The following is a 24131-nucleotide window of genomic DNA, read 5'->3' as shown; positions in this document are numbered from 1 at the left end:
ATTTCCAGTATCATATTTTTATGTGGTTGAAGGAGCAGGTTGTCTGACATTTCAAAGGCTAGATACTCTTTTTTATGTCATGCGGGTCCCTAAGTTATATTTGCCTTTAGCTAATCAATTGTCTATTTCATTCTAGTTGTAAATTAGTTGACTCGCTCTGCAAATATTAAATTAACAGAGGGCCCATTATACCCCTTTATAACATGGACACTTTGTATACTCTGCATGGCCTTGTAATCTGTCACAAGCTGAGCAATGGGATGTATTAGCTAACATCCTAGATTCTCTGCTGGACACAAATCAGCTTATTTCAGCTTTGCTAGAGACTTTGAAGTATGAGGAAACAGTAGATTCTACAGAATGGACTGAAGGAATTAACACAAAATAGACAGCCAAAAAACGAGTCTTGTGGTCATATGATGCTTAAATCTCAGAAGTGAAAAGGTAAGGTCTAAGGCATGTGGAGATATTGTGTTACCTGCAATGCATGTGTTAGATTGTTTATACAAGTTAACAATGTTGATGTGAACAAGGTATATTACCTAATCTTTTTTGTGTCTCAAGTCATATGATTATGACACTTGTCATAATTCTATATTATCCTATGTCTCACCCTTACCTATATATAAAAGGGTTCTCTTGTATATCATTCATCTTATACACATTGTACCATTATTGGCATACGACATTTACTTTGCTTCTCTTATGTAGAGGATTTTATGGTGTTTTAGAGTGTTTTTGCTCCTATGAGTCTTTTTGTTGACTTCAATATGGTATCAAAGCTTTGAATTTGCAAGCCCCTTCTCTTTTCTGAGTTTATGCAAAGATTTCTAAAACAGAGCGTCCTAGTCCAAATCTAACATCACATTGAGTCCAAAATACCCAAATTTGTTTTTATCGTTTGTAAACTCAATCAGGCTTGGCTAGTCTTGGAGGGCAACTTTTTGGGGGCCCCTACCCCAATCATATCAAGCATACAGTTGTCAAAATATTTCTAATTTTCTAGGTGTCATACTTTGTCAATGGCATACTGTAATTTTTCTACACCATCCCTACATCATTAACATATTCTCAAGCCTACTACTCCTCTATGCATTGGTTGGCATCATCTAGTACCATAAGGGTACTTTTGCGTTTCTTAAGGTTTTTCTATAAATATTTATTTTGTAGGCATATGTAGTCCAAAGATACGTACCTCACATACTGACTAGCAAAGTGCCTATTGGCACAGATCCCTACCACCCACCTCTTTTGTTGGCCCACTATGCACAAGGTCATACTCTAACCCTTTGCAAGTTGCAATTTACATGTAGAAGGCAAGGATCCACAAATATCAACACCTATCTAGTTAGCAGGGTGATCAATTTTGTCAGCCTAAGTGTTCTCAAAGCCCACAATCACAATGGAGGCCCACCTTCTAGTCGTGTTCAAGGTTAAAAGCCTTAAGATCTACAAGCTACTCCACTCCACAAGCTCTCCACCTCATCACCAATATGTATGCATCCAACCAGCGCTGCACCACCAAATCTGCTCCACTGCACCCTATGGGCACAACTCCACCCAGATCTTCAACTCTAAGTGCTTAGCTACCTAGAATAGTATCCATGATGCTCTTTTTTGTCCTTGGAGAACAAAATTTTTTTACGAGCCATAACTTTCACCCAAGTTGGTATTTTTCAGCATTCTTATAGGCATGAGAAAGCTCTTTCCGAGCAAGTGGTGAAAATTATTTTTCTAGATTATACTCTAGGTGACTATGTTTTCAATTCCAAACTATTTTTACCCTATTATTTTGCAGCACAAATTTTGCTCACAAAGTCAAATTTTGGCCCAAAAATGAAGTTTTAATTTATCAAGCAATTGCAAGGAATCTATTTGTAACCTCCAATTTTCTATTTGGCAAGCATTTTTCTAACAATTGTAAAAATCACAATGTTACCAATGTTTGATTTATACTTGTCCATTATATAAATTGCACTTCAGTGCCCATTATTTTTTATTTAAGGGATTGCAATTACAACATTAATACATTTTTGGGGAGCGTAAGGCATGATTTAAGTGCTAATTATATTTTTGCACTCTTAATGTTTGTTGCTTATCATGGTAGAACCTAAGATTTTTGAGCTCCTCACTCGCACAATTATCACTTAATTACTACAATCTAAGGGACTTTGGTGAAATGGGTGCAACAAAAACTAAATTCACTAAGAGTTTTAAAACTTCACATATAGAAACAAGTTAGAGAAAGCCATGGGCTTAATAGGATTGCATGTATTAGATGATTTGTTGATTCACAATGTAGAGCTAAGTCACCAGGTTCGAATTTGAATTCGAAGTTCAACAGCTTTGAAATTCAAATGAAGTTTGACAAGGAAAAAATTCGAAATGTATAAAATTCGAATTAAATTCGCCTTATGTAATTTTTTTTATTTTTAATAAATATATGTAATATATCTTTTTAAATTGCCTAAATAGTTTAACATTGATAAATAGATTTGAAATCATTACAAAACGATGACACATTTATAAAATATAAACCAGAGGAAACATATGCTTTCACGATTGCAGACTGGAACTGATGCGTTCGCGCGACCTAAATGCAACTTGCGACCTCAATGCAACTCGCAACTACAGAAAAAACAACTGCAAATCGAGCAACTAATGTGTGCTGCTATGTTTGTCGTCGTGTTTATTAAAAAAATACAATGGAACCCTAAAATACGCAAGGAAAAAAAACTTTTCTGCAAACACGTCATCCCTTATTTTCCGTATGAATTTGATGCGAATTTTGAACTTCAAGGAAGAAATTCAGCCGAACCTGCTGACTTAGATGTAGAGTGCACTACACCTAAACAAGTTTGGGACAAGTTTGACGATTTGTTTGGCACCATTAATGAGTTTTGTGTTTTGCAATTAGGGGCAGATTTGACATCACTCTCTCCAAATGATTTTCCTTCTTTTGAGGACTTTTTTGTTAAGTTAAAGTTGTTATTGTCATAGTTGAAAGCTTGTGAAAAAGAGAAAACAAATAAAGAATGTATATTCTTGAATCTGTCTAACTTTAAGTGCCCATTTCAAGCGTTGTCATCTAGCTTCTATTCCACCATGGATGTCTTAAGGACTGATTTTAAGATGCCAACCTTTGAGTTGTTTAGTAAGCATCTTACTATGGAACAAGCCAAGCTTGTTCAGTTGCATGCACTTCCTAGTTCTAAGAGTGCATTGATGGCTCAATCATCCAAGGGCAATAGTAAGAGGAAGCCTAAGACAAAATCTACTTCAAGTGATGAGCCTCCCTCCAAACTGAAGCAAAAGAACACTCAAAAGTCCACACCTCCCTCCAAATGTTTGCACAAGTTAAAGGCTTTGGAGGAAACTGTTGCAGGAGCTGCACAACAACGTAGGATTTCTATCTCCAATTCCTCTTCCACAAGTGAAGGGCAAGCCCTTTCTACACAAGCTTTGCAAGATTCATCTTCTCATGATTAAATAATTGATTCCAGTGCTTCTCACCATATGACACATTCACGTGATCTACTTTTTTCACTTTTGGGCAGCAATACTTCTCAAATTAAAGCAAGAGACTTCACAAATTATTGTTTTGGGATTAGGTACAATACAGTTCGCTAATGGGTTCATTAATGATGTTCTCTTGGTTCCAAAGATCTCTACTAATCTACTTCCCATCTATTAGTTTTGTCACTATGTGAGGGAAAGACTATTGAGTTCACACAAGTAGTCATTTTGAGAGCTACAAAGCTGTGAGATTGGTGTTTCTATAGAGAGTGTTGATCATGGATCTCATTCGTATAGGTTTGATGGTTTTGAGTCTTCTCCAAGTTCATCCCTCATTGCACATGCCAATTCTTTGAGCAAGATTTGGAATGAATAGTTTGGTCATCTGAATTATAGGTTGAGCACAAAAGACATGGTGATTAGTCTTCCCAAGATTTCAAGCACCAAGGGAGTTTGTCAACGTTGTGCACTTGGCAAGCTTCATTAAGGCTCATTTACTAAGGGTAATGCCTCTCATGCCTAGGCACCCCTAAACTTATGACATTTCCAACTCCATCATTTTCAAGGGCAAAGTATGTGCTCACCTTGATTGATGACTTCTCACAATGCACATGGGTGCACTTTCTAAAGTAAAAGAACGAGTTTATAACTACTTTCAAGACCTTCAAAGCATTGTTTCTATTTGGCAAATACACACAAATAAGTTGGGGGTGTAACATTAACACACAATTCCTTACACTCCATAGTAGAATGGTGTGGCCAAGAGGAAAAACAAGAGATGGCCAATTACATGATTCAATTCAAGTCCATACCACTCAACCTTTCAGGCTAGAGCAATCAATTGTGCCAACTACATTTAGAACCGTACACCCCACAAGGCAATGTGGAATGTAGTTCTCAAGGAGACTTGGTCCCATGTCAAGTTTGATGTTTATTTCTTCTAAGTATTTGGTAGTGAGCCTTGGGAATTGGATTTGGATGGTTGATGTTAGGCCATGGAAAAGAATTGTCAACCTTTGATCTCCATTAGCTATTGTGAGAAAGTAAAGAATTTGAGTTTTTTGATCCTATTACTCAAGAGGAGTTACCTAGTTGTTTAATGCCAATGTTGTCATTGCTTGCACTTACTGCTATAACAAGTTATTTCATCCGGCTATCACAAGTAGTAGATCCTTTGCCCAGCATTTGCTCATAGAAAAAACTTGTGGGGTTGTATCTCTAGACTAATAGAAGATGCTAGCAGATGTAAGATCTCCAAAAAATGATTTTGTTTCTTAAACTTCAAATAAAATAATTTAGTTAAAATAAAGAAGTGACAATTAAGTGACCTAAAAATGAGAGCAGGAAATTTGGATCATATTCTGGGTGCAAGCTTCAGAATAACATTAAATTGTTTCTAATCCTTTCTCCCTCGTTTCCTTTCCCCAACCTTATCTTCATCATTGTGGGAATTTAGCAGTTTACAAGTTCTATTAAATAGGCGTTTAAAAGTAAATGTAATAGGTGCAAGTTTCCACAATATTACGTATTAAATAACAAGCTGTTCTTGAATAACAAACTTTCCCGGTTAATCCATATGTCCTGATTCACTATTTTAGGATAATTGGTCTTACTATAAATAATAAGTGCTATTTTTAGAAAGGGGACATTTTTTGTCCCCCCTCCCGAAGATTGCTTGTCCTCGAGCAATGAAAATTTGGATGGTTGAGAATCTCTGACCTTTCCCATGTGGAAAATTGCGAAGGATACATGTAAGTTATGCATACTGCATACATCACAATGAAAGCTAGAGATACTTACCCTCAAAAAAGGGTAGACATTTTTGGGATTGATACTTATCACAGCGATGAAGACATGTACAGGAAACATCTCAATGTATGTCTCTCGGTAGAAAAACAGCAAAATACATAAAAAAATGAAATGCACTGCCCCAACCAGGCTTCTCACTCATTCAATGAATGAGATGGAAATTTGGAGAGCATGCAAGAAATGCTTGCACTATTTTGATGGAAAGGGAGAGCAAGAAACAGACGCAAGATTGGGTAGCATAGACTTACCATGATGACTATCAAAAAAGACAGCTAAAAGTAACAGCCTCATTTTCATCTATAATTCAATGTTAATGACAGTTCAGATAATGTGCAGGAAACATCTCAATGTATGTCTCTTGCTAGAAAAAACAAAATAAACTAAAAAATGAAATGGCCTATGCATTTACAGGTCAGCTGACCCCAACCAAGCCATTTATTACTCATTCAAAAAAAAATGAGATGAAAAGTTGGAAAGTGTGCAAGACACATCTGTATGATTTCGATGAAAAGGAGAGCAGGTCAAAGACAAATGCAAGTTTAAAAAGCATAGATCTACAATGATGACTATCAAATAATAGTGAGCAACTAAGAGTAACAAACTCGTTTTCATCTATGATTTGATGTTAATAACAGTTAAGATGTATTTGCACGCATCCCTTGATTACAAAAATGTCTTCCAAATGTTTGTCCGCAAACTCATACCCACACCCCCTAGTGATTATGATGCATTGCTACGGACAAAACTTACATGTATATATTCATGACATGAGGGAACAGGCTGCATGTGTACTTCAACAAGGGATGTGCATACACCTTTTACAACACACCTTGAAGCAAATTTATCCAAATCACAAGTTGTAAACTCGACATAAAAAACCAGTTGAAGTCTTTATCCCCTATGCAAGAGTGCAAGGATGCTTAACATCAAGAAAAAATGTCACAAGCAATCTAGATATCTCCTATGTCAAAGAAGTTGTTCAAAGCCTGATGAGCAACCAAAGAACTTTACCTCCAAAATGAAAAAATGAAGATTCAACTCCATAGTTCTACTAGCATTAAAGGCATGTTCACAGAAACAAAAAAAACTCACCCTGAACCTTGGGCATGCAAAAGCCGAGCTTGCTCCTCTCTACTACCTTCATCGATACACCACCAGCCCAAAAGCCTGCAGCCATGACTGAAACGTGAAAATCCCAACACACTGATGATTGAACTAAATCTTTCAATCAATGTCAAGTACTTGCATCAGTGAGTGTGTGAGCATGTGTATAGAAATGACAGCTCTTTAGAAATTGCTTTGTACCTGGATCCGTGATGTAGAAATCCAAAAGTGTCACGGAATTTTGTGAAAATCCTAAAAGCCAATGCTGTATTGTTCCCACTGCGTAGCAAAAGTACAATTTTTTCTACAAAGCGTGACAAAGAAAATAGGACAGCCACACCTTGGACAAGGAAAAGCGGAATGAAGATTACTTGGGCAGGAATATGCTGAGCAGCCTTGGGTGTACCCTGAAGCAAAATAATTTAAAGGGTCAGGGACCTTCAAAAAGATTGGCTTGCAGTTGGCTTGCAAAATATCCTTATTGGAATCATGGGAAAATTAACGAAGATAAAGATAAACCCAACCACCAATGCTGTTAGAAAACAATGGATGTCCTAAATAAATTTGATCATTCATCATTTAGAATACAGAACTTGTTAAATCTAACCTCTAAACGCATGCAGAGAAGTATCTGGAAAGCGACTACAGGAACTTTCATAATGTGCCCTCCAATGTTCTGCAACCCACAAATGCCATCCTGATATTGGTTTTCACTAGAAGAAGCTTGCCTATTTATAGAGGATGTGCTTGCTCCTCCAGACTGATGCTCTCTATGGATGCAAGGATTGGACCACTTTGTACACACAAGAAAAGCAAAGCATTCTGCAATTCTATAGTCCAGAAACAAACCCAAGTAAAACACAAACCAACAACTGAAAATCAGATTAACATGTCCAAGGCTTTTACCCCAGCAAAGGAATAGATGGTGGAATGAGAGCATACCCATAGTTTATGAATAAATCCCACCATCCCAAGGAACCTACATCACCTGCATTGAATTGAAAATATCACCATAATAATCAACACCAATACTACAAATGAAGAGAAAGTTAATGCTTGATCAAAACACATGAGACAACAAATAGTTTATAACTAAATGCCACACTTTCAAGTAAGTTGCCTCAATTTCACTGGAATACAGATAAAATGACCGCAAAAGGTGCCACAGAAATCATGCCTGTACTTCAATATGCAGAAGGTAAAAGAAAAGGAAACTATAAGGCAATTTAGGATACAAAGATAGACTAGGGCATCTTTGTTCGTTTTATAGAGAGTAAATATACAGCTGTTTTTTAAATTTGAAGTTTAAACTTTATTGGAGATTGGAATTGCAGAAATTTTACTGAGGATTTTAAAACCTAATTTTATCAACCCTAATTTGTAAGAGGAACCATATTAAAATGCCAAAGAACTAGTGCTGCATGCTCTGGGCTTTTGATACAAACCATCTTCTTCTTACCTTGCATATACATTGAAAAGAGAAATTATTCTTGTATGGCTACGGCATTCTATGAAAAGCTAGTCAAACACTAGAGTAACATGATGATTAAGATAATCATGGATTCCCAAAATAGGTTATGAGTATGGCAATCAACAAACCTTCCATAGAGGATGATAACATTATTGTTGTTCCTGATATGGGAGTCCCAATTTCCACAATATCCACATCCAAATAATAACTTATTAAAAGTATTTTTTAACAACAAAAGAAACATTCCAATAAATCCTTTTAAAGTTCAAAACCCATATGGAAATAATTTCACCAAACTTAAAAAATGGGAAATGCAATCCTTAGGACTTATTAAGTTATAACTTATTACATTCATTTGTACCTAATACGATCAAGAAATATCAACCATTAAACCCAATTATCATGCATGCAATAACACAAATCAATGAATTTTGATCTGGGACTAATAAAAGAATATAACCAAATCAATTGCCTCTAGAGACACCAATGCAAAAAATCCAGCTTGATAGGTATAAGTTATGAAGAAATAAATTCTAAGTTAACTTCTCCCTCATGAGAGGGTATCATTCATATCCCCACTCATCTTTGATTCAAAGAATAAAAAATCAAAACGACTTCTTCTAATGGTGTTTTATTGGAGATATACAATGTGTAGGAGTTAACGATGATCTCCCAACACCCCAGGAACAACTACTAGACCAAAATATATTCCACAAGAGAGAAAATGGCAAGAATGTGAATAGGGCCCACTAATGAACTTGTTGGGTAAAATAGCTTATTCACACCAACAACCCCCTTAAGTGCAACTTAAGAAGTAGTAGATTATTATGCAAATGACACAAAGATGAAGATGACTAAGGGTCGCGAAAACTAGGCCATGTTAGGTACCCATGTACAATGCAATCTCTCACAAACAAAGAAAAGGAGAAAACCCATTGAGACAAAACTCCTCTCCAAAGGAGAGAAAAGATACATAGCTATACAAGTGATGATGCATTGAGGACTATATGATACCCCCAAGGACTACATACATCACAAAAATAGAATCAATGATACCCCCATAAGAGGGAAAAAGAGTAGAGTCTTGTACAAAGCCCTATGGCTGCTCCATATAGATCTCCTCATGAAGATCACCATGAAAGAAGACGCTCTTTACATCAATCTAATAAACTGACCATCCTTGTGAAGTTGCAAGTGAAAGTACAAGACAAATAAAATCCATCTTGGCAATAGGAGTAAAGGTCTTGGAATAATCAATGCCCTCAACCTGTAAAAACTCGTTACAAACAAAATAAACCTTATACTTACCAATAGAACCATATGTAGCATATTTGGTATGATACACACACTTGCACCACACCAACTTTCTTCCCTTAGGAAGAGGAACAAGATCCCCAAGTATCATTCTTCATCTAAAGAATACTCATCTGCCATAGCCCTATCCTACTTAGGAATACCTACCGCATAAGGATCATCTGAAATGAAAAGAGAAACCCCAAAAAGATATGAACGAGTACGATGGTAATATGAAGGATAACCTACCTAATCTCCAACTACATCAACAATACTACAAGCCCACTTGGGAAGTAGAGGTGGAGGTGGTGGGCGCTGAACTGGATCAATATCCTCATCCTAAAAAGAGACTCCTCAAGAGATGGAGAAGGAAGTGATAGAGAAGTTGGTGATGAAGAGTCCATGAGAGGATAGCGCTCATCAAACTAGACATCTCAGGAAACAATACCTCTCTAGAAACAAGATCAAACAAACCTATACATCTTAACATCCTCACAATAGCCAGCAAAGATGAGTGGTTGGTTTTTCCTCTCTGTGGATGTAATGTCCCCTACCTGATCTATTTAAATATACTAAAATTGATAGATTTTCTTCAATAAGTTATTAACAAGTGCTTGTCTATTTTCCTCAATAGATGATTAATTTCATTATTCATAGTTCTTAATATAGATATCAAACCCTGCTACTACTTCAATTTTAAGGGAGAAGGGTTTATGTATGTTACCAAAGCGCTTAGAGACCAAATACAATAGGTTCCCTCAAAATTTACAAATCCAAGCCCTTACCTATCTTGAGTCTATACCCTCAAGGCTTATGGGTCACTGATCCCCACCCTATCTTGGGAATTAACCTATTGCTTGGATTTAGACTGCCCCTCTTTGGAACATCTCATTCCCATCTTCTTAAATACTAACAGGAATAACATGATTTAGACTATAAGTATACTAATTTCTTATGTATTATGAATATATATGAAATTAAGTATGATTGTCATACATATTGCAGTCCATATTAATGTTACTATTAGTTCTGCATAAGAACATTATCAGGCTTCATATATTAAGCATACTTATTAAACACATCCCCATGCATACCACCAAGAACAAGGGTGTTACTGCCTATAGCTCAATAAAAACAGTTCTGATCTGATCTGCTTGATGGTGCTCTTACTGGATGCTTTTATTCCTTTCTTTTATATATCTCAATGTGAGGGAGAGGTCACACCTCTTCATCATGCACGCCCTTTGGCAAGAGACACACCTTTTCACCATTAGCACCTTTTGAAAGAGTGCAACTCTTCATTATTTCTGCCCTTTGAAAGGGACACAACCTTTCATAATCAGATCTGCACTTCTTATTTAAATCAGATGTGCACTTCTGATTTCCAAATTATCCCTCTCAAATGAGGTTCTCTTCCCCCTTTTATATCTCATTGTTGAGGGAGTCACAACTTTTCCTTCCATGTCTTTTGACCATTCATTAACTTAATTAAATTTAATTAATTATCTTTAATTATATATTTTTTAATATTTTAATTTATTTTTTTGTTTTTATTCATGTATTGTAATTTTATTATTATTATTAAATTATATTTCAAAGTAGGGACATTACAGAGGATTTCTGTTGAGCATCTAGAATAAACACCCAAGCTTCACTCCCAAAAACTCTGAATGAAGATAGATCAGGCTTGACATAGGAGCAAGCCTCCTTAGGAGTCAAATGTCGCAATGCCTTATGAGGTATTCAATTTTGGATGTAATTAGCACAATTCGCTGCCTCAACCCAAAAAGGAGCATCCGTATCTTGAGACTGAATCATGCAATTAGCAATCTCCCATAGTGTTTTATTCTTTCTCTCGGCAACATCATTCCATTGAGGGGTATAAGTAATTGTAAGTTGATGCAATATGCCATGCTCAATGCAAAAGTCCTAAAATGCCTAATTAACATACTCCCTCGCATTATTTGTGTGTATCCTCCTGATAGAAATACCAAACTGATTCTCCACAAATGTCTCATACATTTGGAAGGAATCAAAGACATCACTCTTGTACTTAGGAAAGTACACCCATGTAAACCTGGAGAAGTCACCAATGAATGCGAGTACATACTTGGCCCCTAAAAAAGACAAAGTCAGAAAGGGCATGAGGTCACTATGAACCAACTCTAAGGGTGCCTTAGCATGTGTGGCTCTACCTGAAGGAAAAGAATCCTAGTGATGCTTACCAAGCGCACAACCTCGCAAACACCATCTGTGCGAGAAATCTTAGGCAGGCCATCAACCTCTACAAGTGAGCAATTTGGTTATCTAGGTTTTCTAGGTAATAGTTATGAAGGGTAAGGCATTCAACGGAAAATGAACCACCATACGTCTGGTATGTTATGAGGATCTGACATATACAATTTGACCCCTCCACAACAACATTGTGCTTTGTTTGCATACCCTTTTGAGTTGCAAGTACTCTCTTATACACATTCAGATGTTTGTTCTCCTTCATGCACTATTGGGTGACACACAGCTTCAGTGGACTTATCAAGTCTCTCCCTTGTCAGCATTATGTGGGGGTTTCAACTATTGGTGCCAATGCTTCCTTGGTTTTGCTTTGGAGTGAGCTATGTATATAGTATATGTTCCTATGTACTAGTTGAATGCAATGGTTGTATTTGGATGAGATGGAACACTTACCATATGGACACTTTTGCATTCCAATTCCTCGATTGATCAATGTTCTTTAGACTATTGGCACTTGTATGTTTTACTTATGGTTTACTCTTGCATGGTTGAGTAGTGTCATTGAGGCCACTCATACAAACTCTTGACCACCTATATCTTTGACTTATAGATGTTTTACCTTTGTTTGCAATTTGATCATAGTTCAAGTAGTGTCATTGAAGGCACTCATGCAGATTGTTGACTTCTTGATCCTAATCATCATTTTGGTTTCAAAGGAGGTTCTTCATTTCAACACTATAGCAGTCTCTTTTTTCGACAGTTATCTGCAACTTCTTCGTGGTTTAGAGAAGGTTCCTCATGTTCCTATTCTTGGAACATTTTTTTCGAGGCTTCTTAGTCCTTCAATCTTTTTTTTTTCTCTTTTGGAGAGGAGTTTTCAACCACTAGGTTTTTCTCCTTTTCTCCAGTTGTGAGAGATTTTTTTTGTTTGTACATGGGTACCTCATCAAGCCTTTTGTTATCGAGACCCATCCTTTGCATTTTATCCATTTTCATTTAGAGTTTTCAACTACTCCCTAAGTTGTACTTAGGGGAACTGTTGGAGTACTTAGGTCTTCCTATTCTCTATTACACTTAAGCTAAACTTAGGAGTGTTTTCCCTATCCTTAGGTTTTTCTTTATTTAGCTTTAGGTTTCCTTTATAAATATTCTTTTTTAACATTGTCAATTCAGTTATTGCATAATCATTATGATTCATCTTTTTGGATCAATTGTTCTTTTGGCCTCCATAGTTTTGCTATCTCTCTTTGTGTGTGACAGGTGTCTGATTCCAAGTGATCTTTGGGAGCTAAAGGGTTGAGTGATCAACTCCAACAAGATGCAATGTTTGCTAAATACAAATCCAAATCAAGAAGACAATTAAATACTTATTGTAACGAATCACTAGAAGTTCTCAATGAATCACCAACAAAAGATGGATGTGTGATCTCAATTGAAGAGGTGGGAGCTGCAACAAAAGTCTTTAGACAATCAAGATGCTCGAGTTTTGCATCGTATTCAAACTCCTCTATGGTATCATCACCAAAGGGTAGATTGTCAACATGATCAAGCGGAATGAGGCAATCTGATGCAAGATCATCTAGGAAAGGAGAATTATGTGGAACTACTAAATCTTGGTCCAAACTATGTGTGGTTTCTTTGAAGATGCTTGCACTAAAACTTGTACCAATCAATCCTACAATATGATCATTCTTATTAGCCCAAACTGATTTCTTCCATGTTGTCTCTGGATCAAGGATGAGTCCATAAAGATGAGGCAAAAGGTTGAGCCACCTACAATGTGTCAGGATGCCTTTTTGCCAAGACTCATAATTATCCTTAGTCGATGATTACAGAAGGATGAGTTGCATAATCCATGATTACAACAATGATACACTCCTCAAACGATAAAATCATACATCAATACATGAAATGTGGCTGAAATGAAGTGATGATATCAAAGAGAAATCTTCCCAAGAGCCAAAATGCCCAAGTAATCCTCCAAGATGCAAATATAGCAAAAGCTAAATAAAAGATACCTAGAGAAAAACTTGGAAAAAAGTACATGGATGGCTAGATAGAGCTCCTCAATACCTTTCCAATACCTTAGGAGTTGCAAAAAATCAAAGATTGTGGCAAAAAGTGACGAGTTCAAGAGCCAAAAAAAAGATCCGACTTCAACCAACAATTATTGTCATCAAACAACAAAATTCGAAAAAATAACCTGCACCACTAGAAAATTTGTAGAACCAACTTTTGGCAATATCTTGTATTTTGAAAAACAAACTCCATTAGCCCAAGATATTCTAAAACAAAAAAAGGCTTATGTAGGGCCTATAGGGACCAAATAGGCACTTGGGCACTAAAAATCAGATGTCCATATGACCGTGTCAAGCATTGGCAGTTTTTAAAAAAGTGTAGCCCCTTGGGTAAGGTGGGGTGACAAGATAACAGGTAGGTTGGGGCCCACACTACAAGACTTAAGGCCCTATCTACTAAACCGATGGTGCCCAATGTGACCGAATGTGAATGCCAAAAGGACTCAATGCGTAAACCATAAACCAAACCAAGCACCACAAAAAAATTAAAAACAATCATTTTTTTATTAAAAAAAAGATTTAAAAATAACAATCACACAACCAATGTCATTTGACCAAGTACAAATGCACTAGGACAAAGTACGATGATGCAAGCAAAGGACATTGTAATGCAAGAGGTCACAAAAAATCACAATAGCAATCGACAAAATATGCCAAAATTTCACGAAGAATGTTCAACACACAACAAGGCTTTTTCCACCAACAAAGGTTTGTATAGTACGACTAGGTATGGATACGTACAGTTGTACTAATTTTGTCGAATAGGGCAAAAAAAACCTCAAATGTCCTGAGACCAAATCTCCAAATTTGATAAGAAATCTTTAAGTTTTTGGGCCTTTCAAACGCGATGGCAAGGTTTGTTTTGGCCCAAATTGCTCCGAAAATTCAGCTACCTCCTAGATCAAACAACTTTCACCCTACTTCGAAACCTTGCAAATCTAGCCCAACATAATGAAGTTTGACAAAAAGAAAGCCAAACCTGACTTTCTCTTAACAGCCTAGATTCAACCATGAGGTCTTTGAAACTCCAAAATGTACCCAACGAATTCTTCAAGCTCAATAATGTCCCTCTAATCTAGGAAGGAATTTGCAACACTAGAGCTCTAATACCATGTGGAGTTAATGGTGAACTCAAAACACCACAGGAACAATTGCTAGACCAAAATATCTTCTAAAAGAGAGAAAATGGCAAGAATGGCTTGGTTGATTATAATTGCTTGAATGATTGATTGAATATGAAATTACAATGAGATACATTACAAATAAAAATAAGGTTGAGACATAAGATTAGACAAGATTGTGACAAGTGTCTTAATTAGTGTTAGGTCTCCTTATTGTCAAAATATGGTTGATGCCATTACTATGTGTAGCGGGGGGGTTCAAAGCTCCTAGTGAAGATGACATAAAGGGCTCAATTTTGACACAAAAAATGGCTGACGTAAAAGCCACAATAGAGGAGCAGCGGTTGATGAGGAAGAGGGGTTGCATCATCTTGACTGATGGTTGCATTGATTGAATAAGGCAGGCATTGCTGAATTTTCTTGTTTCTTCCTCAGGTGATTGTACTTACTAAAATGCATTGATTTAGTGATTAATATTTTTAATTTATGCTTTTATTGAATCATTGATTTTGTTTCTTTTTAGGTGGCACCATATTTCATCAAGTCAATTGATGCTTTTGGACATGCCAAAAATGTCACATTCCTTTGTGAAGCTTTCAAGGAATTCCTCACTGAGGTGGGTGAGGAGAATGTGGTGCAAGTGGTGACTAATAATGCAGCAAATTATTTTGTTGCAGCTAGACTATTGATGGAGAGTAACCCATCATTATTTTGGACTCCATGTGCTACCCATTGCCTTGACCTCATATTGGAGGATTTTGGCAAGCTTCCATGGATCAAAACATGTGTGCAGTCAGCCAAAAGCGTTTGTAAATTTGTATACAATCTCACACATGGGTACTCAGCCTAATTAGGCAATTCCCGAAGCAAAAGGGCATCGCTTGTCCTGGCATAACCCAGTTTGCAACAAATTTCACCACATTACAATCCTTGCTTCAGTCAAATGAAGCTTTGAGGTGCATGTTTGTTAGTGAGGAGTGGACTTCCTCATCCTATGCTAGGACCACTGCAAGAGTTGATGTGGCAAATTGCATGTTTGATGAGCCAAGCTTTTGGGTACCTATTGCAGAGATTGTAAAGGTAAATGAAAATCTAATTCTACATTATGTTTACTCTTTATTCATATTTTTCTTTTATTTGCTTATTTTTATTTACACTTTATGTTTTACAATAATTGCAGTTCACTAAAACTTTAAGAGTTCTTCTATGAGTTTGTCATTTTGGGAGAAGCCCACAATGGGCTACATAGATGAGCCCACAATGGGCTACATAGATGAGGGCATGGATAGGACCAAGGAGGCCATTAGATCCATCTATGTGGGAATTGAAGCTAAGTATTGTCCAATTTGAGAGATCGTTGATAAGCGATGGCATCTCTAGCTTCAAAAGCCCCTACATGCAGCTGCTTATAACCTCAATCCAACATTCCAATACCGCACTTATTTCAAGGCAAATGAAGAGGTTCTGAATGGGCTCTACACAATGTTTGAGTGGATGTTGCCTACTGTTACAACATAGATAGTCCACGAGATCAAGACCTTTAGGATTGCATAAGGAGAGCTCTTTTCCCGTGACATGCACAAAGATAATCAAACAACATTGCGGCCAAGTAAAATATATTAAGGGCATAATTTAAGTTTAAAATGTAATAAACTTTTTCTTTTTCTTTTTCTCATCATGAATAGATGGTGGGAAATGTTTGGAGCTAAGGTGCCAAATCTTCAAAGGTTCCAATTCGAATATTGATCCAACCATGCAATGTTGTTGGTTGTGAGCACAATTGGAAAATGTTTGAGCACATACAGTCCAAGAAGCGCAATAGACTGTTTGTGGATAGGTTGAGTGATCTAGTTTGTGTTCATTACAGCCTTCATCTTTGCCACAAGCGGCCTTTAGGCACTAACTCCGCCCCCATCATCCTAGAGGTTGATCCACAATCTGAGTGGCTCACTGAGGCTAAGGGTCCTTTCTTTAGTGATGATGACCTCGATTTGTGTAAACTACCAATTATAAAGTTGATCTCCCACAGAAAGGTATTCATAGGTCTCAGATGATGTAAGAGGAAGTTATACTTGTTGACCAACTTATGAGACATCACAAGACATCTTTGAATGGAAATGGAGTATCCAAGTTGGTGAGTGGATTATGGCAAAATCCTGGTAGGTGAGAAAGATGTGCTATTTTTAGTTTGTGGACTCATCTTGGAATTTGGGAATTGGATTTTTCACCAAGGACTAGGGCAACACATTTTTGGGATGTTTTAACTCGTGGTTTCCTAATTACCATTTGATAGTTTGATGCATCGTTTCTCCTTTTTATTAGGTGTTGAGATGATAGTTATGATAGTGAGTAGTTGTACGTATTGTTTTGTTAAAAAATTACTCCTAATCTCTTGTTGGTGATACTATAAAAGCTTAGACTTTGCAAGTGTGTTGGAACCATTGATTATTAAATAATACATTGATTCGCTTTGAAGTGTATGAACGTTTTCCTCTATCGTCACAAAGAAGGTAATTTTGACTAAACACACATATCATTAGCAAATTGCAGGTAATACTGTTCTTGTATGCTGAGTTGGACTGCCGAAGTCTGAATCTGATATCTTCTACCTCGATGCTTCCTTTTTGTATCTTGGGTGTGATCTTCTTATACCCCTTCATCAGGCTGGAGGGCTGTGTCCTTCTAATGTTATGACCCGTTGGAGAGAGGAGTGCCTCTTCATGAACCGGGTGTCTCTTCCAACTTACATGCCCCTCTTATTATTATTTTCTAATTAATCCTTTATTAAAGAAAATCACTGTTGTTCTAGAGGAGACCGCCATTATTAGGAGGGTCGATCAAGTAATAAATATCATTACCTTCATTCTGTAATACCCGACTGTTGTCAACAAGCAATTGCAGCAGCTCTTCACGATACATGAAATTGTGAAGTCTTACTTCCATGAGACAATTTCATATTGCAATTTGTGGCTTTGTTTAACGTTTTGATCAGGTCATTACACTTGGAACCATATAAGGAACACAGCAATGAATGAAATTTGACACCTAGTATGACTCTTCAGTAGCAGGAGATATCCTTCCTGTTTGCCTAATGATTCCAGCAATTAATTAGTCGTGATTGCCCCAATATGCTTGACCAGTACCGCTTGAATTTAAACATTCTTAAAATGACCTTTTCTCCAACTCTCCATGTTGATAAAAACCATATGATAGAACACTTTCCTATTGAAATAGTAGAAAACAGAGTCTTCTAAGTTGACCATACCATATCATATTATGTCATGTCCTTGTTAACAAGAATCTTTGTGAAGTTTTGCAGTGCCATTGCAATATTAGCTTCATTATAAAGAAATCAAATGTAAATAAAAGTAGAGTGATTTAGAAGCAACGTATCAATTAATAATTTCACATGCAAACTTTAATTTGAAAATACTGTGCTTAAAAAGTTACAGAAAAAATGACAAAAGGTAAACAAAAGACATTTCATAGTCATAGAGATCATTGATATATGTTTACAGGAGGAAAAAAAAGAGTATGAAATTCACATCAATCTTTACATTAACATATTATTTTAACTAACAATCATAATCGCATATTTAAACTACCAATTACAAAGTTGAACTCACAAACACTGAACCATGCCAATGTATAGATTTCTAACGTCCAATTCAAAAGTCTGAATCTTGGCCAATTTTGGCTTTAAATACCATAATGAAGAAATGCAATCTCTCAAATTTCACTCAACTTTTATGTCAAATTACATACATATGTATATAAGATTCATAAAAAAGAACCATGTCATAAATTGAAATTGCATCCGTAAGATGTAGTTACTGGTACTTCATAACAATAATCTCTTAAGCAATCTTGAAAATTCATCGTCCATGGGAGCATGAATAAGGTTGGATGTTCATCTGAAACTGTAGGAAATCAGATTCATATATTACAAAACCTTTAATCTTGTAAGAACATGACACAAGAAATAACTGAGGATCTACACAAAAAAATGAAGATCACTCTGAGTCCTTCATCATATTTTGAGTCAAAAAATCTTATTTTCTTTTTCTAAATTTATTTTCAGTCCAAGGAATTGAGATCAAGTGGTTAAAGTGTTGGGATCTTATTGTAGAGACCCCAGTTTAAATCCTAAAGGGACATCTAGGGTGGAATTCTAAGGGGTGACTCTTGGACTTCCATTGTTTGGCTTCTTGTAGTAACTTCTATGTTGTCTCTCTTAAGGAGCTAAGTATCATATTGCTCATAAAGAGCTAAGCATTAGTATCAGTTGGCTCAGATGGTCATTTGAGCTATATTTGTAGACCATCAGAAATAAAAGAACTAAACTATTTTCCTTCGGCAGAATACAAACAACAAATAAGCTATTACAAAGTAGGATTTTCCTAATGAGAAGCCCAGTCTCTTAAATGCATATACGCCACACTTCAGTATCAATGACAATCCTCACTAACTAAATTATTCAGACATACAACATATAAAACTTGAAGAAAATAATCAACATTAATTGAAGTCAGTCACAAAATGAGAGAAAGTATACCTACCACTTAGCTTCAGAAGGGTAAACATTGTAGCTGCAATGAAAAACACCATTGAAACAGCCACCCAAAAATGCTGCAAATAAATTCCAATATATGAAAATATCAATATCTCAACCGAGGGAGAAATGTAGAAGTAAAAGAGAACCACAAGTACAGTTTCTCCTCAATATCTGAGAAGAATAAAGCATATGTTGTTATGATTTTAGAAAATGAAGCCCAAGTTTTCCAACTTTGATGAAAGAAAATGAACTGTGACTAATCAGAATCTAATAAAGTGGTGTTTCCCACCTGAACTAGCATGTCAAGAGTGTAAATCACTAGAAATGTGACATTCAACAAGAATACAAGTGGCAAAATTAAACATTTGCAAAAACCCTATTATGTATTTCCAGATCCATTTAGTCAACATTCTCCTAAGCCACAAGTTTTTTTAATTTAATTCCCAGCAATAATCATGTATCAAAGAAAAATTAGAAAATTTCTTCTATGAATTATCTAATTTATATGAAATATTTACAAAAAAAATAGAGGTTTGTTGCAACTTTCCATGTAAATAGAATAAAGGTACAGTCCAATAACATAACTACACCACAATTTTTGACTCTAGTCATTTGGAAAGAACTAGAGAATATTTTCAAGGAGAATTTAAGCTCATTTGGATAGATAGATTATTAACTTATATAGTTGAAAATTCCTTATCTCCATGGGTTTCGCTGAAACTGTTACAGCAAATTGTTGCAAAGTACTTCACATTGGCAGGAACTTTAGTCAAAATAACATAAATCTTGTCAATAAGCTTCAAAAAAATTAATAACAGACTTAGATTTCTTGTTGTGATAAGATAAACTATATGGAAAGCCACTACAACAGGTGAAGAAGAATAAACAATATATATCCAGGCAAAAGGTACCTTTTCCCCCTTACAAGTATGGATGCCACACTGGAATTCAGATAACATAGATGAGGATGCAAGTTCATTGCTAACCCAGTTACACCACTTCCCCCACCATGAGAGACTTAGATTTGCCCCCTCAAAACTCTAGTGAAAAATGCATGCTAGTACACATGCTAGTTTCAGCATGTAGCATACCTTGACTTCTATGTAATTCAAATGTTCACTATAGAAAAAGGGTTTTGAACATGTATTCCCAACAAATTTTGTTGTTTTTTCCTTTCCAAATCAAAATTCTTGCCTCTTAAAATATTTGGCAACTACCCCAGAAAAGTTAACATCATCTATTTTGTGCATAGAAAATTTTAAATATGATTGAATTTTTTCTTTGGGATATGAAAGAAGATTTGTTACCCCTAAAATCTCAAAACAAAACAAAACAAACTGTATCACTTCAGACTACTGTTGAGGTCAACTGGAAAGATAAATTTCCAGTTATATTAAAATATATATAGATAGATAGATAGATAGATTTTTCAATATATATATATATAGATAGATAGATAGATAGATAAATTTTTCAATATATATATATATATATAGAGAGAGAGAGAGAGAGAGAGAGAGTCAAATTCAACAAGTTTAACAGCAACCTTATGCTTATACCACTATTAGAACACAATAACAGCAATGACAACAGTATAACAGTAGAGATGAAGAGGAGATACACAAATTTAATTATGACAGCAGTATGACAACAGCAATAAAATTTAATCATGAAAGCTGTATACCAGTAGTGTTTCAGCAGTATATCAGCAGTTTAATCATTAAAATATATATAAAGCAGTATATTGTTTAAATTTAAAAATTTAAAAATTTAAATTTAAATTTAGAACTTTAACTTGAGTCTCAAACTTCAAAATACAATTACACCTCATCTAGGCTATCAATATCAAAAGACTCAAAGTTTGTGTCACTCTCTCACTGAAGTAATGGTTAATTCAATGAAAATCTCAACCAATCCCGTTGCACATCCTCCTCATCAATCTTAACATCTTCAGGATCAATGTCGCAATGTGTTGTTGGAGTCTGTCAATCTTGAAGTCTCAAGGCACTATGAACTACAACTAGCTTTTTCCCCAGTTTTGAGTTGAGCTTGGTCCTCTTGATTGAAAGTATGAAGCCATTGGTGAACCAATTCCCCTTTGCAACTGAGGAACTAGCAATCTGTGAGAGTAGACATATAGCAAGTTGTTTCAACTCTAATGTGTCCTTCCCATAAAATTTCCATAATCCACTAGGGCATTTTTGTACAATGGTGGCTCTATCTATCCTAGCCTCTAGTTTGTTGAATGTAGGATCCTACAAATCAGAAAATTGAAGCCACTGCTCTTTCAGTATGGTTGCCTCCTCACTACCATACATCTTACGAAGGGCCTTCCTAAACTGCTCCATCACCTCGTCATCTTCAAAAGAAAGAATTCGGCCAGCTCTAAGTGCATAGGACTTGGAATTCAGAGCATAGGCAGCCATATGAAGAAGGGTGTTCATTGTGTTCCACCTCTTTGTGACAATCGGCCTGCTATATTCCTCCTAGAATTGTAATATAAGATCCTTGTCATGAATTGCTTGCTTCATTTGATCAAGCATGCTATCAAAAGTCTCTTCAATCTCTCCAAGGCTAGGAGAGTTTGTATCCACATACCTAATTACCCCCACAATAGGTGATATGATAGAGCAAATATATCTACAAGCAACATTTAAAAATTATGACATTAACACTATTGTTACCCCTTGCTTTTGCACTCATTAATTTTTCATTGTTACCCCTTGTTTTTGCACTCATTAATTTTTCATTGTTACCCCTTGTTTTTGCACTCATTAATTTTTCTTACATTGGTATATTTGTGTCGAGATAATGTGTTTCATTCAGCATAATTAATTCTATTAAGTTATCATCTTTCTGCTTTAAGTTTGTCTCGGCCAATGCCTCTTTATGCCTAAGTGTTCGCGTCTTTGAACCTTTTGTTTGAACCTGGAGTTTAGTTCAAGAGTTCAACGGTTCATTGAGTATTTGTGTGTATCATGCCTTAGTTGCGGCAAGTCTAACTTGTCCAGAAAAGTCTGTGCGGAGAATGAACTTGAACCTTTGAACCTTCGTTGGTTCAAGAGTTCAAGGTTCCAAGGTTCAACGCGTAGCAGAATGTAAAGGCAAAGTGATTAATGAAGCATATTGTGGGTTAAGTCTGTAATTTTGAACCTTCTGATTGAACCCCGCAGTTCAAAGGTTCAACGGATCATTTACTTGTCCAAATTTCGTGGGAAATGGAGTTTTTCAGCTGAAAGTTATGAATTTTATTTCTGCATTGAACCTCTAAACCAACATAAAAAGGTTCAACGGTTTAATCGGTTCAGTGGTTCAACGGTTCAATCTAACAGTCCAATTCTACACATGTTAGTCCAAAAATGCAGCCAAAAAAAAAGTTGCAAATATTCAAAATCTAAAGACAACCCACCTAATATTTTGGCCTTAAAAGATCCCAGATTTAATTTTATGACCATACGAGCTTACATGATGTATTATTTTAATATTTTCTCAATGCAGCAATATGGTTGGCAAGGTCAATTTACAAAGGAAGTACTCTGATTTGGCAAGCTGTTCAAAAATGGTTAAAAACCCATCTGTAATTTTAAATATCATAATTCATAACTGCTCACAAATTTTCATGGCTCCAGGATACCTGGTTAATCCGTGGTGAATTTAATAAAAAGTGGCTGTAGGAAAAATTAAAACTTTCTTAGTCATTTATGTGCAGCAATTTAAAACATTTTAATAATGTTTTAAATCAGCTTGAAAGCAGCAATTTCACAAGAAGGTGAAATGTTAAAAAGAAATATTTTATAATTCATAATCTTTTCCCAGAATCAGTTATGTTAATTGAAAATCTCATCAAAAAAGAAAAGAGGATATATATGTAATGAAAACAAAGAGTTGGGGATTCTTTTTCTGCTGTAAAAAAAGAAGGCAACATAGTTTTCTGGACTACACAGTTTTATTTTACAAAGGTATTGAGTCTGTGAGCCCACATTTTGGTATTGATGAAATAAAAAAGATTTTGCTGATCTATACATCTGTCAATATTTTCTTTTGATTACCATGAGCTTTGTTTCTCTTGTAATTACCTTTCATTGTCTTTTCTGTTAAATCAAACTATGTATATGCATTTGATTCTGAAACTTTGATTTCAGAAATAATTTGTATATTGGAAAGAAATCTGTTGTTAGCTCTTTGCCTAGGGATTATGATCCCCCTTGTCCTTTGAGGCATGAGTGAGACTTGATCAAAGTCCATGGCATTTTGATTCTATTGGAAAGGGTATTTTCATGGGTGTGGGTAATTAAACTATGTTTTACTTATCTTCACTCACTTCATTTTAAATCATTTTTTCACATCTACTTTCATGGTTATGGGTAGAGATGTTAGTTTGCCTTTATTGTTTTCTGGCTAAAAGCATATTCATAAAACATACATTTTATCCAACGCAGGGAACTGTACCTTCATATCAAAATTCAGAGAGCACTTGCAATTTCCATTACAAGTGACTCAACTATTGGTTCTTTTTTTACTTTCAATTTGAACATTTTGGAGTCATTTTTGAAAGGTATTTAAAAAGCACAAATCTATTAACCAACAACTATAAATAATGTAAATTAAGATTAAAAATGAACACAGAGTGAAAACTCAAACATATTAATTTAAACTATTAAATAAATTTCTCTTACCTAATATTGGACCTTCTTCCCTTCTTTTTTCTTTGATTGAGCCCACTTTTTGCATTCTCAACAAACCACCATGGATTGTAGAGCATCCTAGACCTTTGACATCCTCTCCAACAAAATAAAATAGCTAGCATATCTAATCTCAACTAGTTTGAGGAGTTCTTTCAATAAGATCTGCAAGTTAAGTATGATGGTTGTACATAGAAACATTTGTATGTCTCTAGCTTTGGCCATTGCAATCTTCACAATCTATTTTGCCGATGCCTTTCAAAGCATGTA

The 24131-nt window shown here is 35.7% G+C and overlaps 1 protein-coding gene across 8 annotated transcripts in view; it reads right to left on the bottom strand.

Moving 5' to 3' along the window:
- LOC131036200 (uncharacterized) overlaps positions 1-24131 on the bottom strand; it is a 60419-nt gene that overhangs the window by 11447 nt on the left and 24841 nt on the right. For all 8 annotated transcript variants that reach the window (XM_057968035.2, XM_057968036.2, XM_057968037.2 and 5 more), the window contains exons 6-10: positions 19184-19253; positions 7372-7417; positions 7037-7259; positions 6631-6836; positions 6418-6492 (exon numbers count right to left, since the gene is read on the bottom strand). In XM_057968035.2, coding sequence (XP_057824018.2) covers positions 6418-6492; positions 6631-6836; positions 7037-7259; positions 7372-7417; positions 19184-19253 — 620 coding nt within the window. The remainder of the gene's footprint in view (positions 1-6417; positions 6493-6630; positions 6837-7036; positions 7260-7371; positions 7418-19183; positions 19254-24131) is intronic.

Source organism: Cryptomeria japonica, chromosome 10 (assembly GCF_030272615.1).
Source record: "Cryptomeria japonica chromosome 10, Sugi_1.0, whole genome shotgun sequence".
Classification (NCBI taxonomy): Eukaryota; Viridiplantae; Streptophyta; class Pinopsida; order Cupressales; family Cupressaceae; genus Cryptomeria; species Cryptomeria japonica.
The sequence above is the reverse complement of the archived record's forward strand: the minus strand, read 5'-3'. Positions and strand labels throughout refer to the sequence as shown.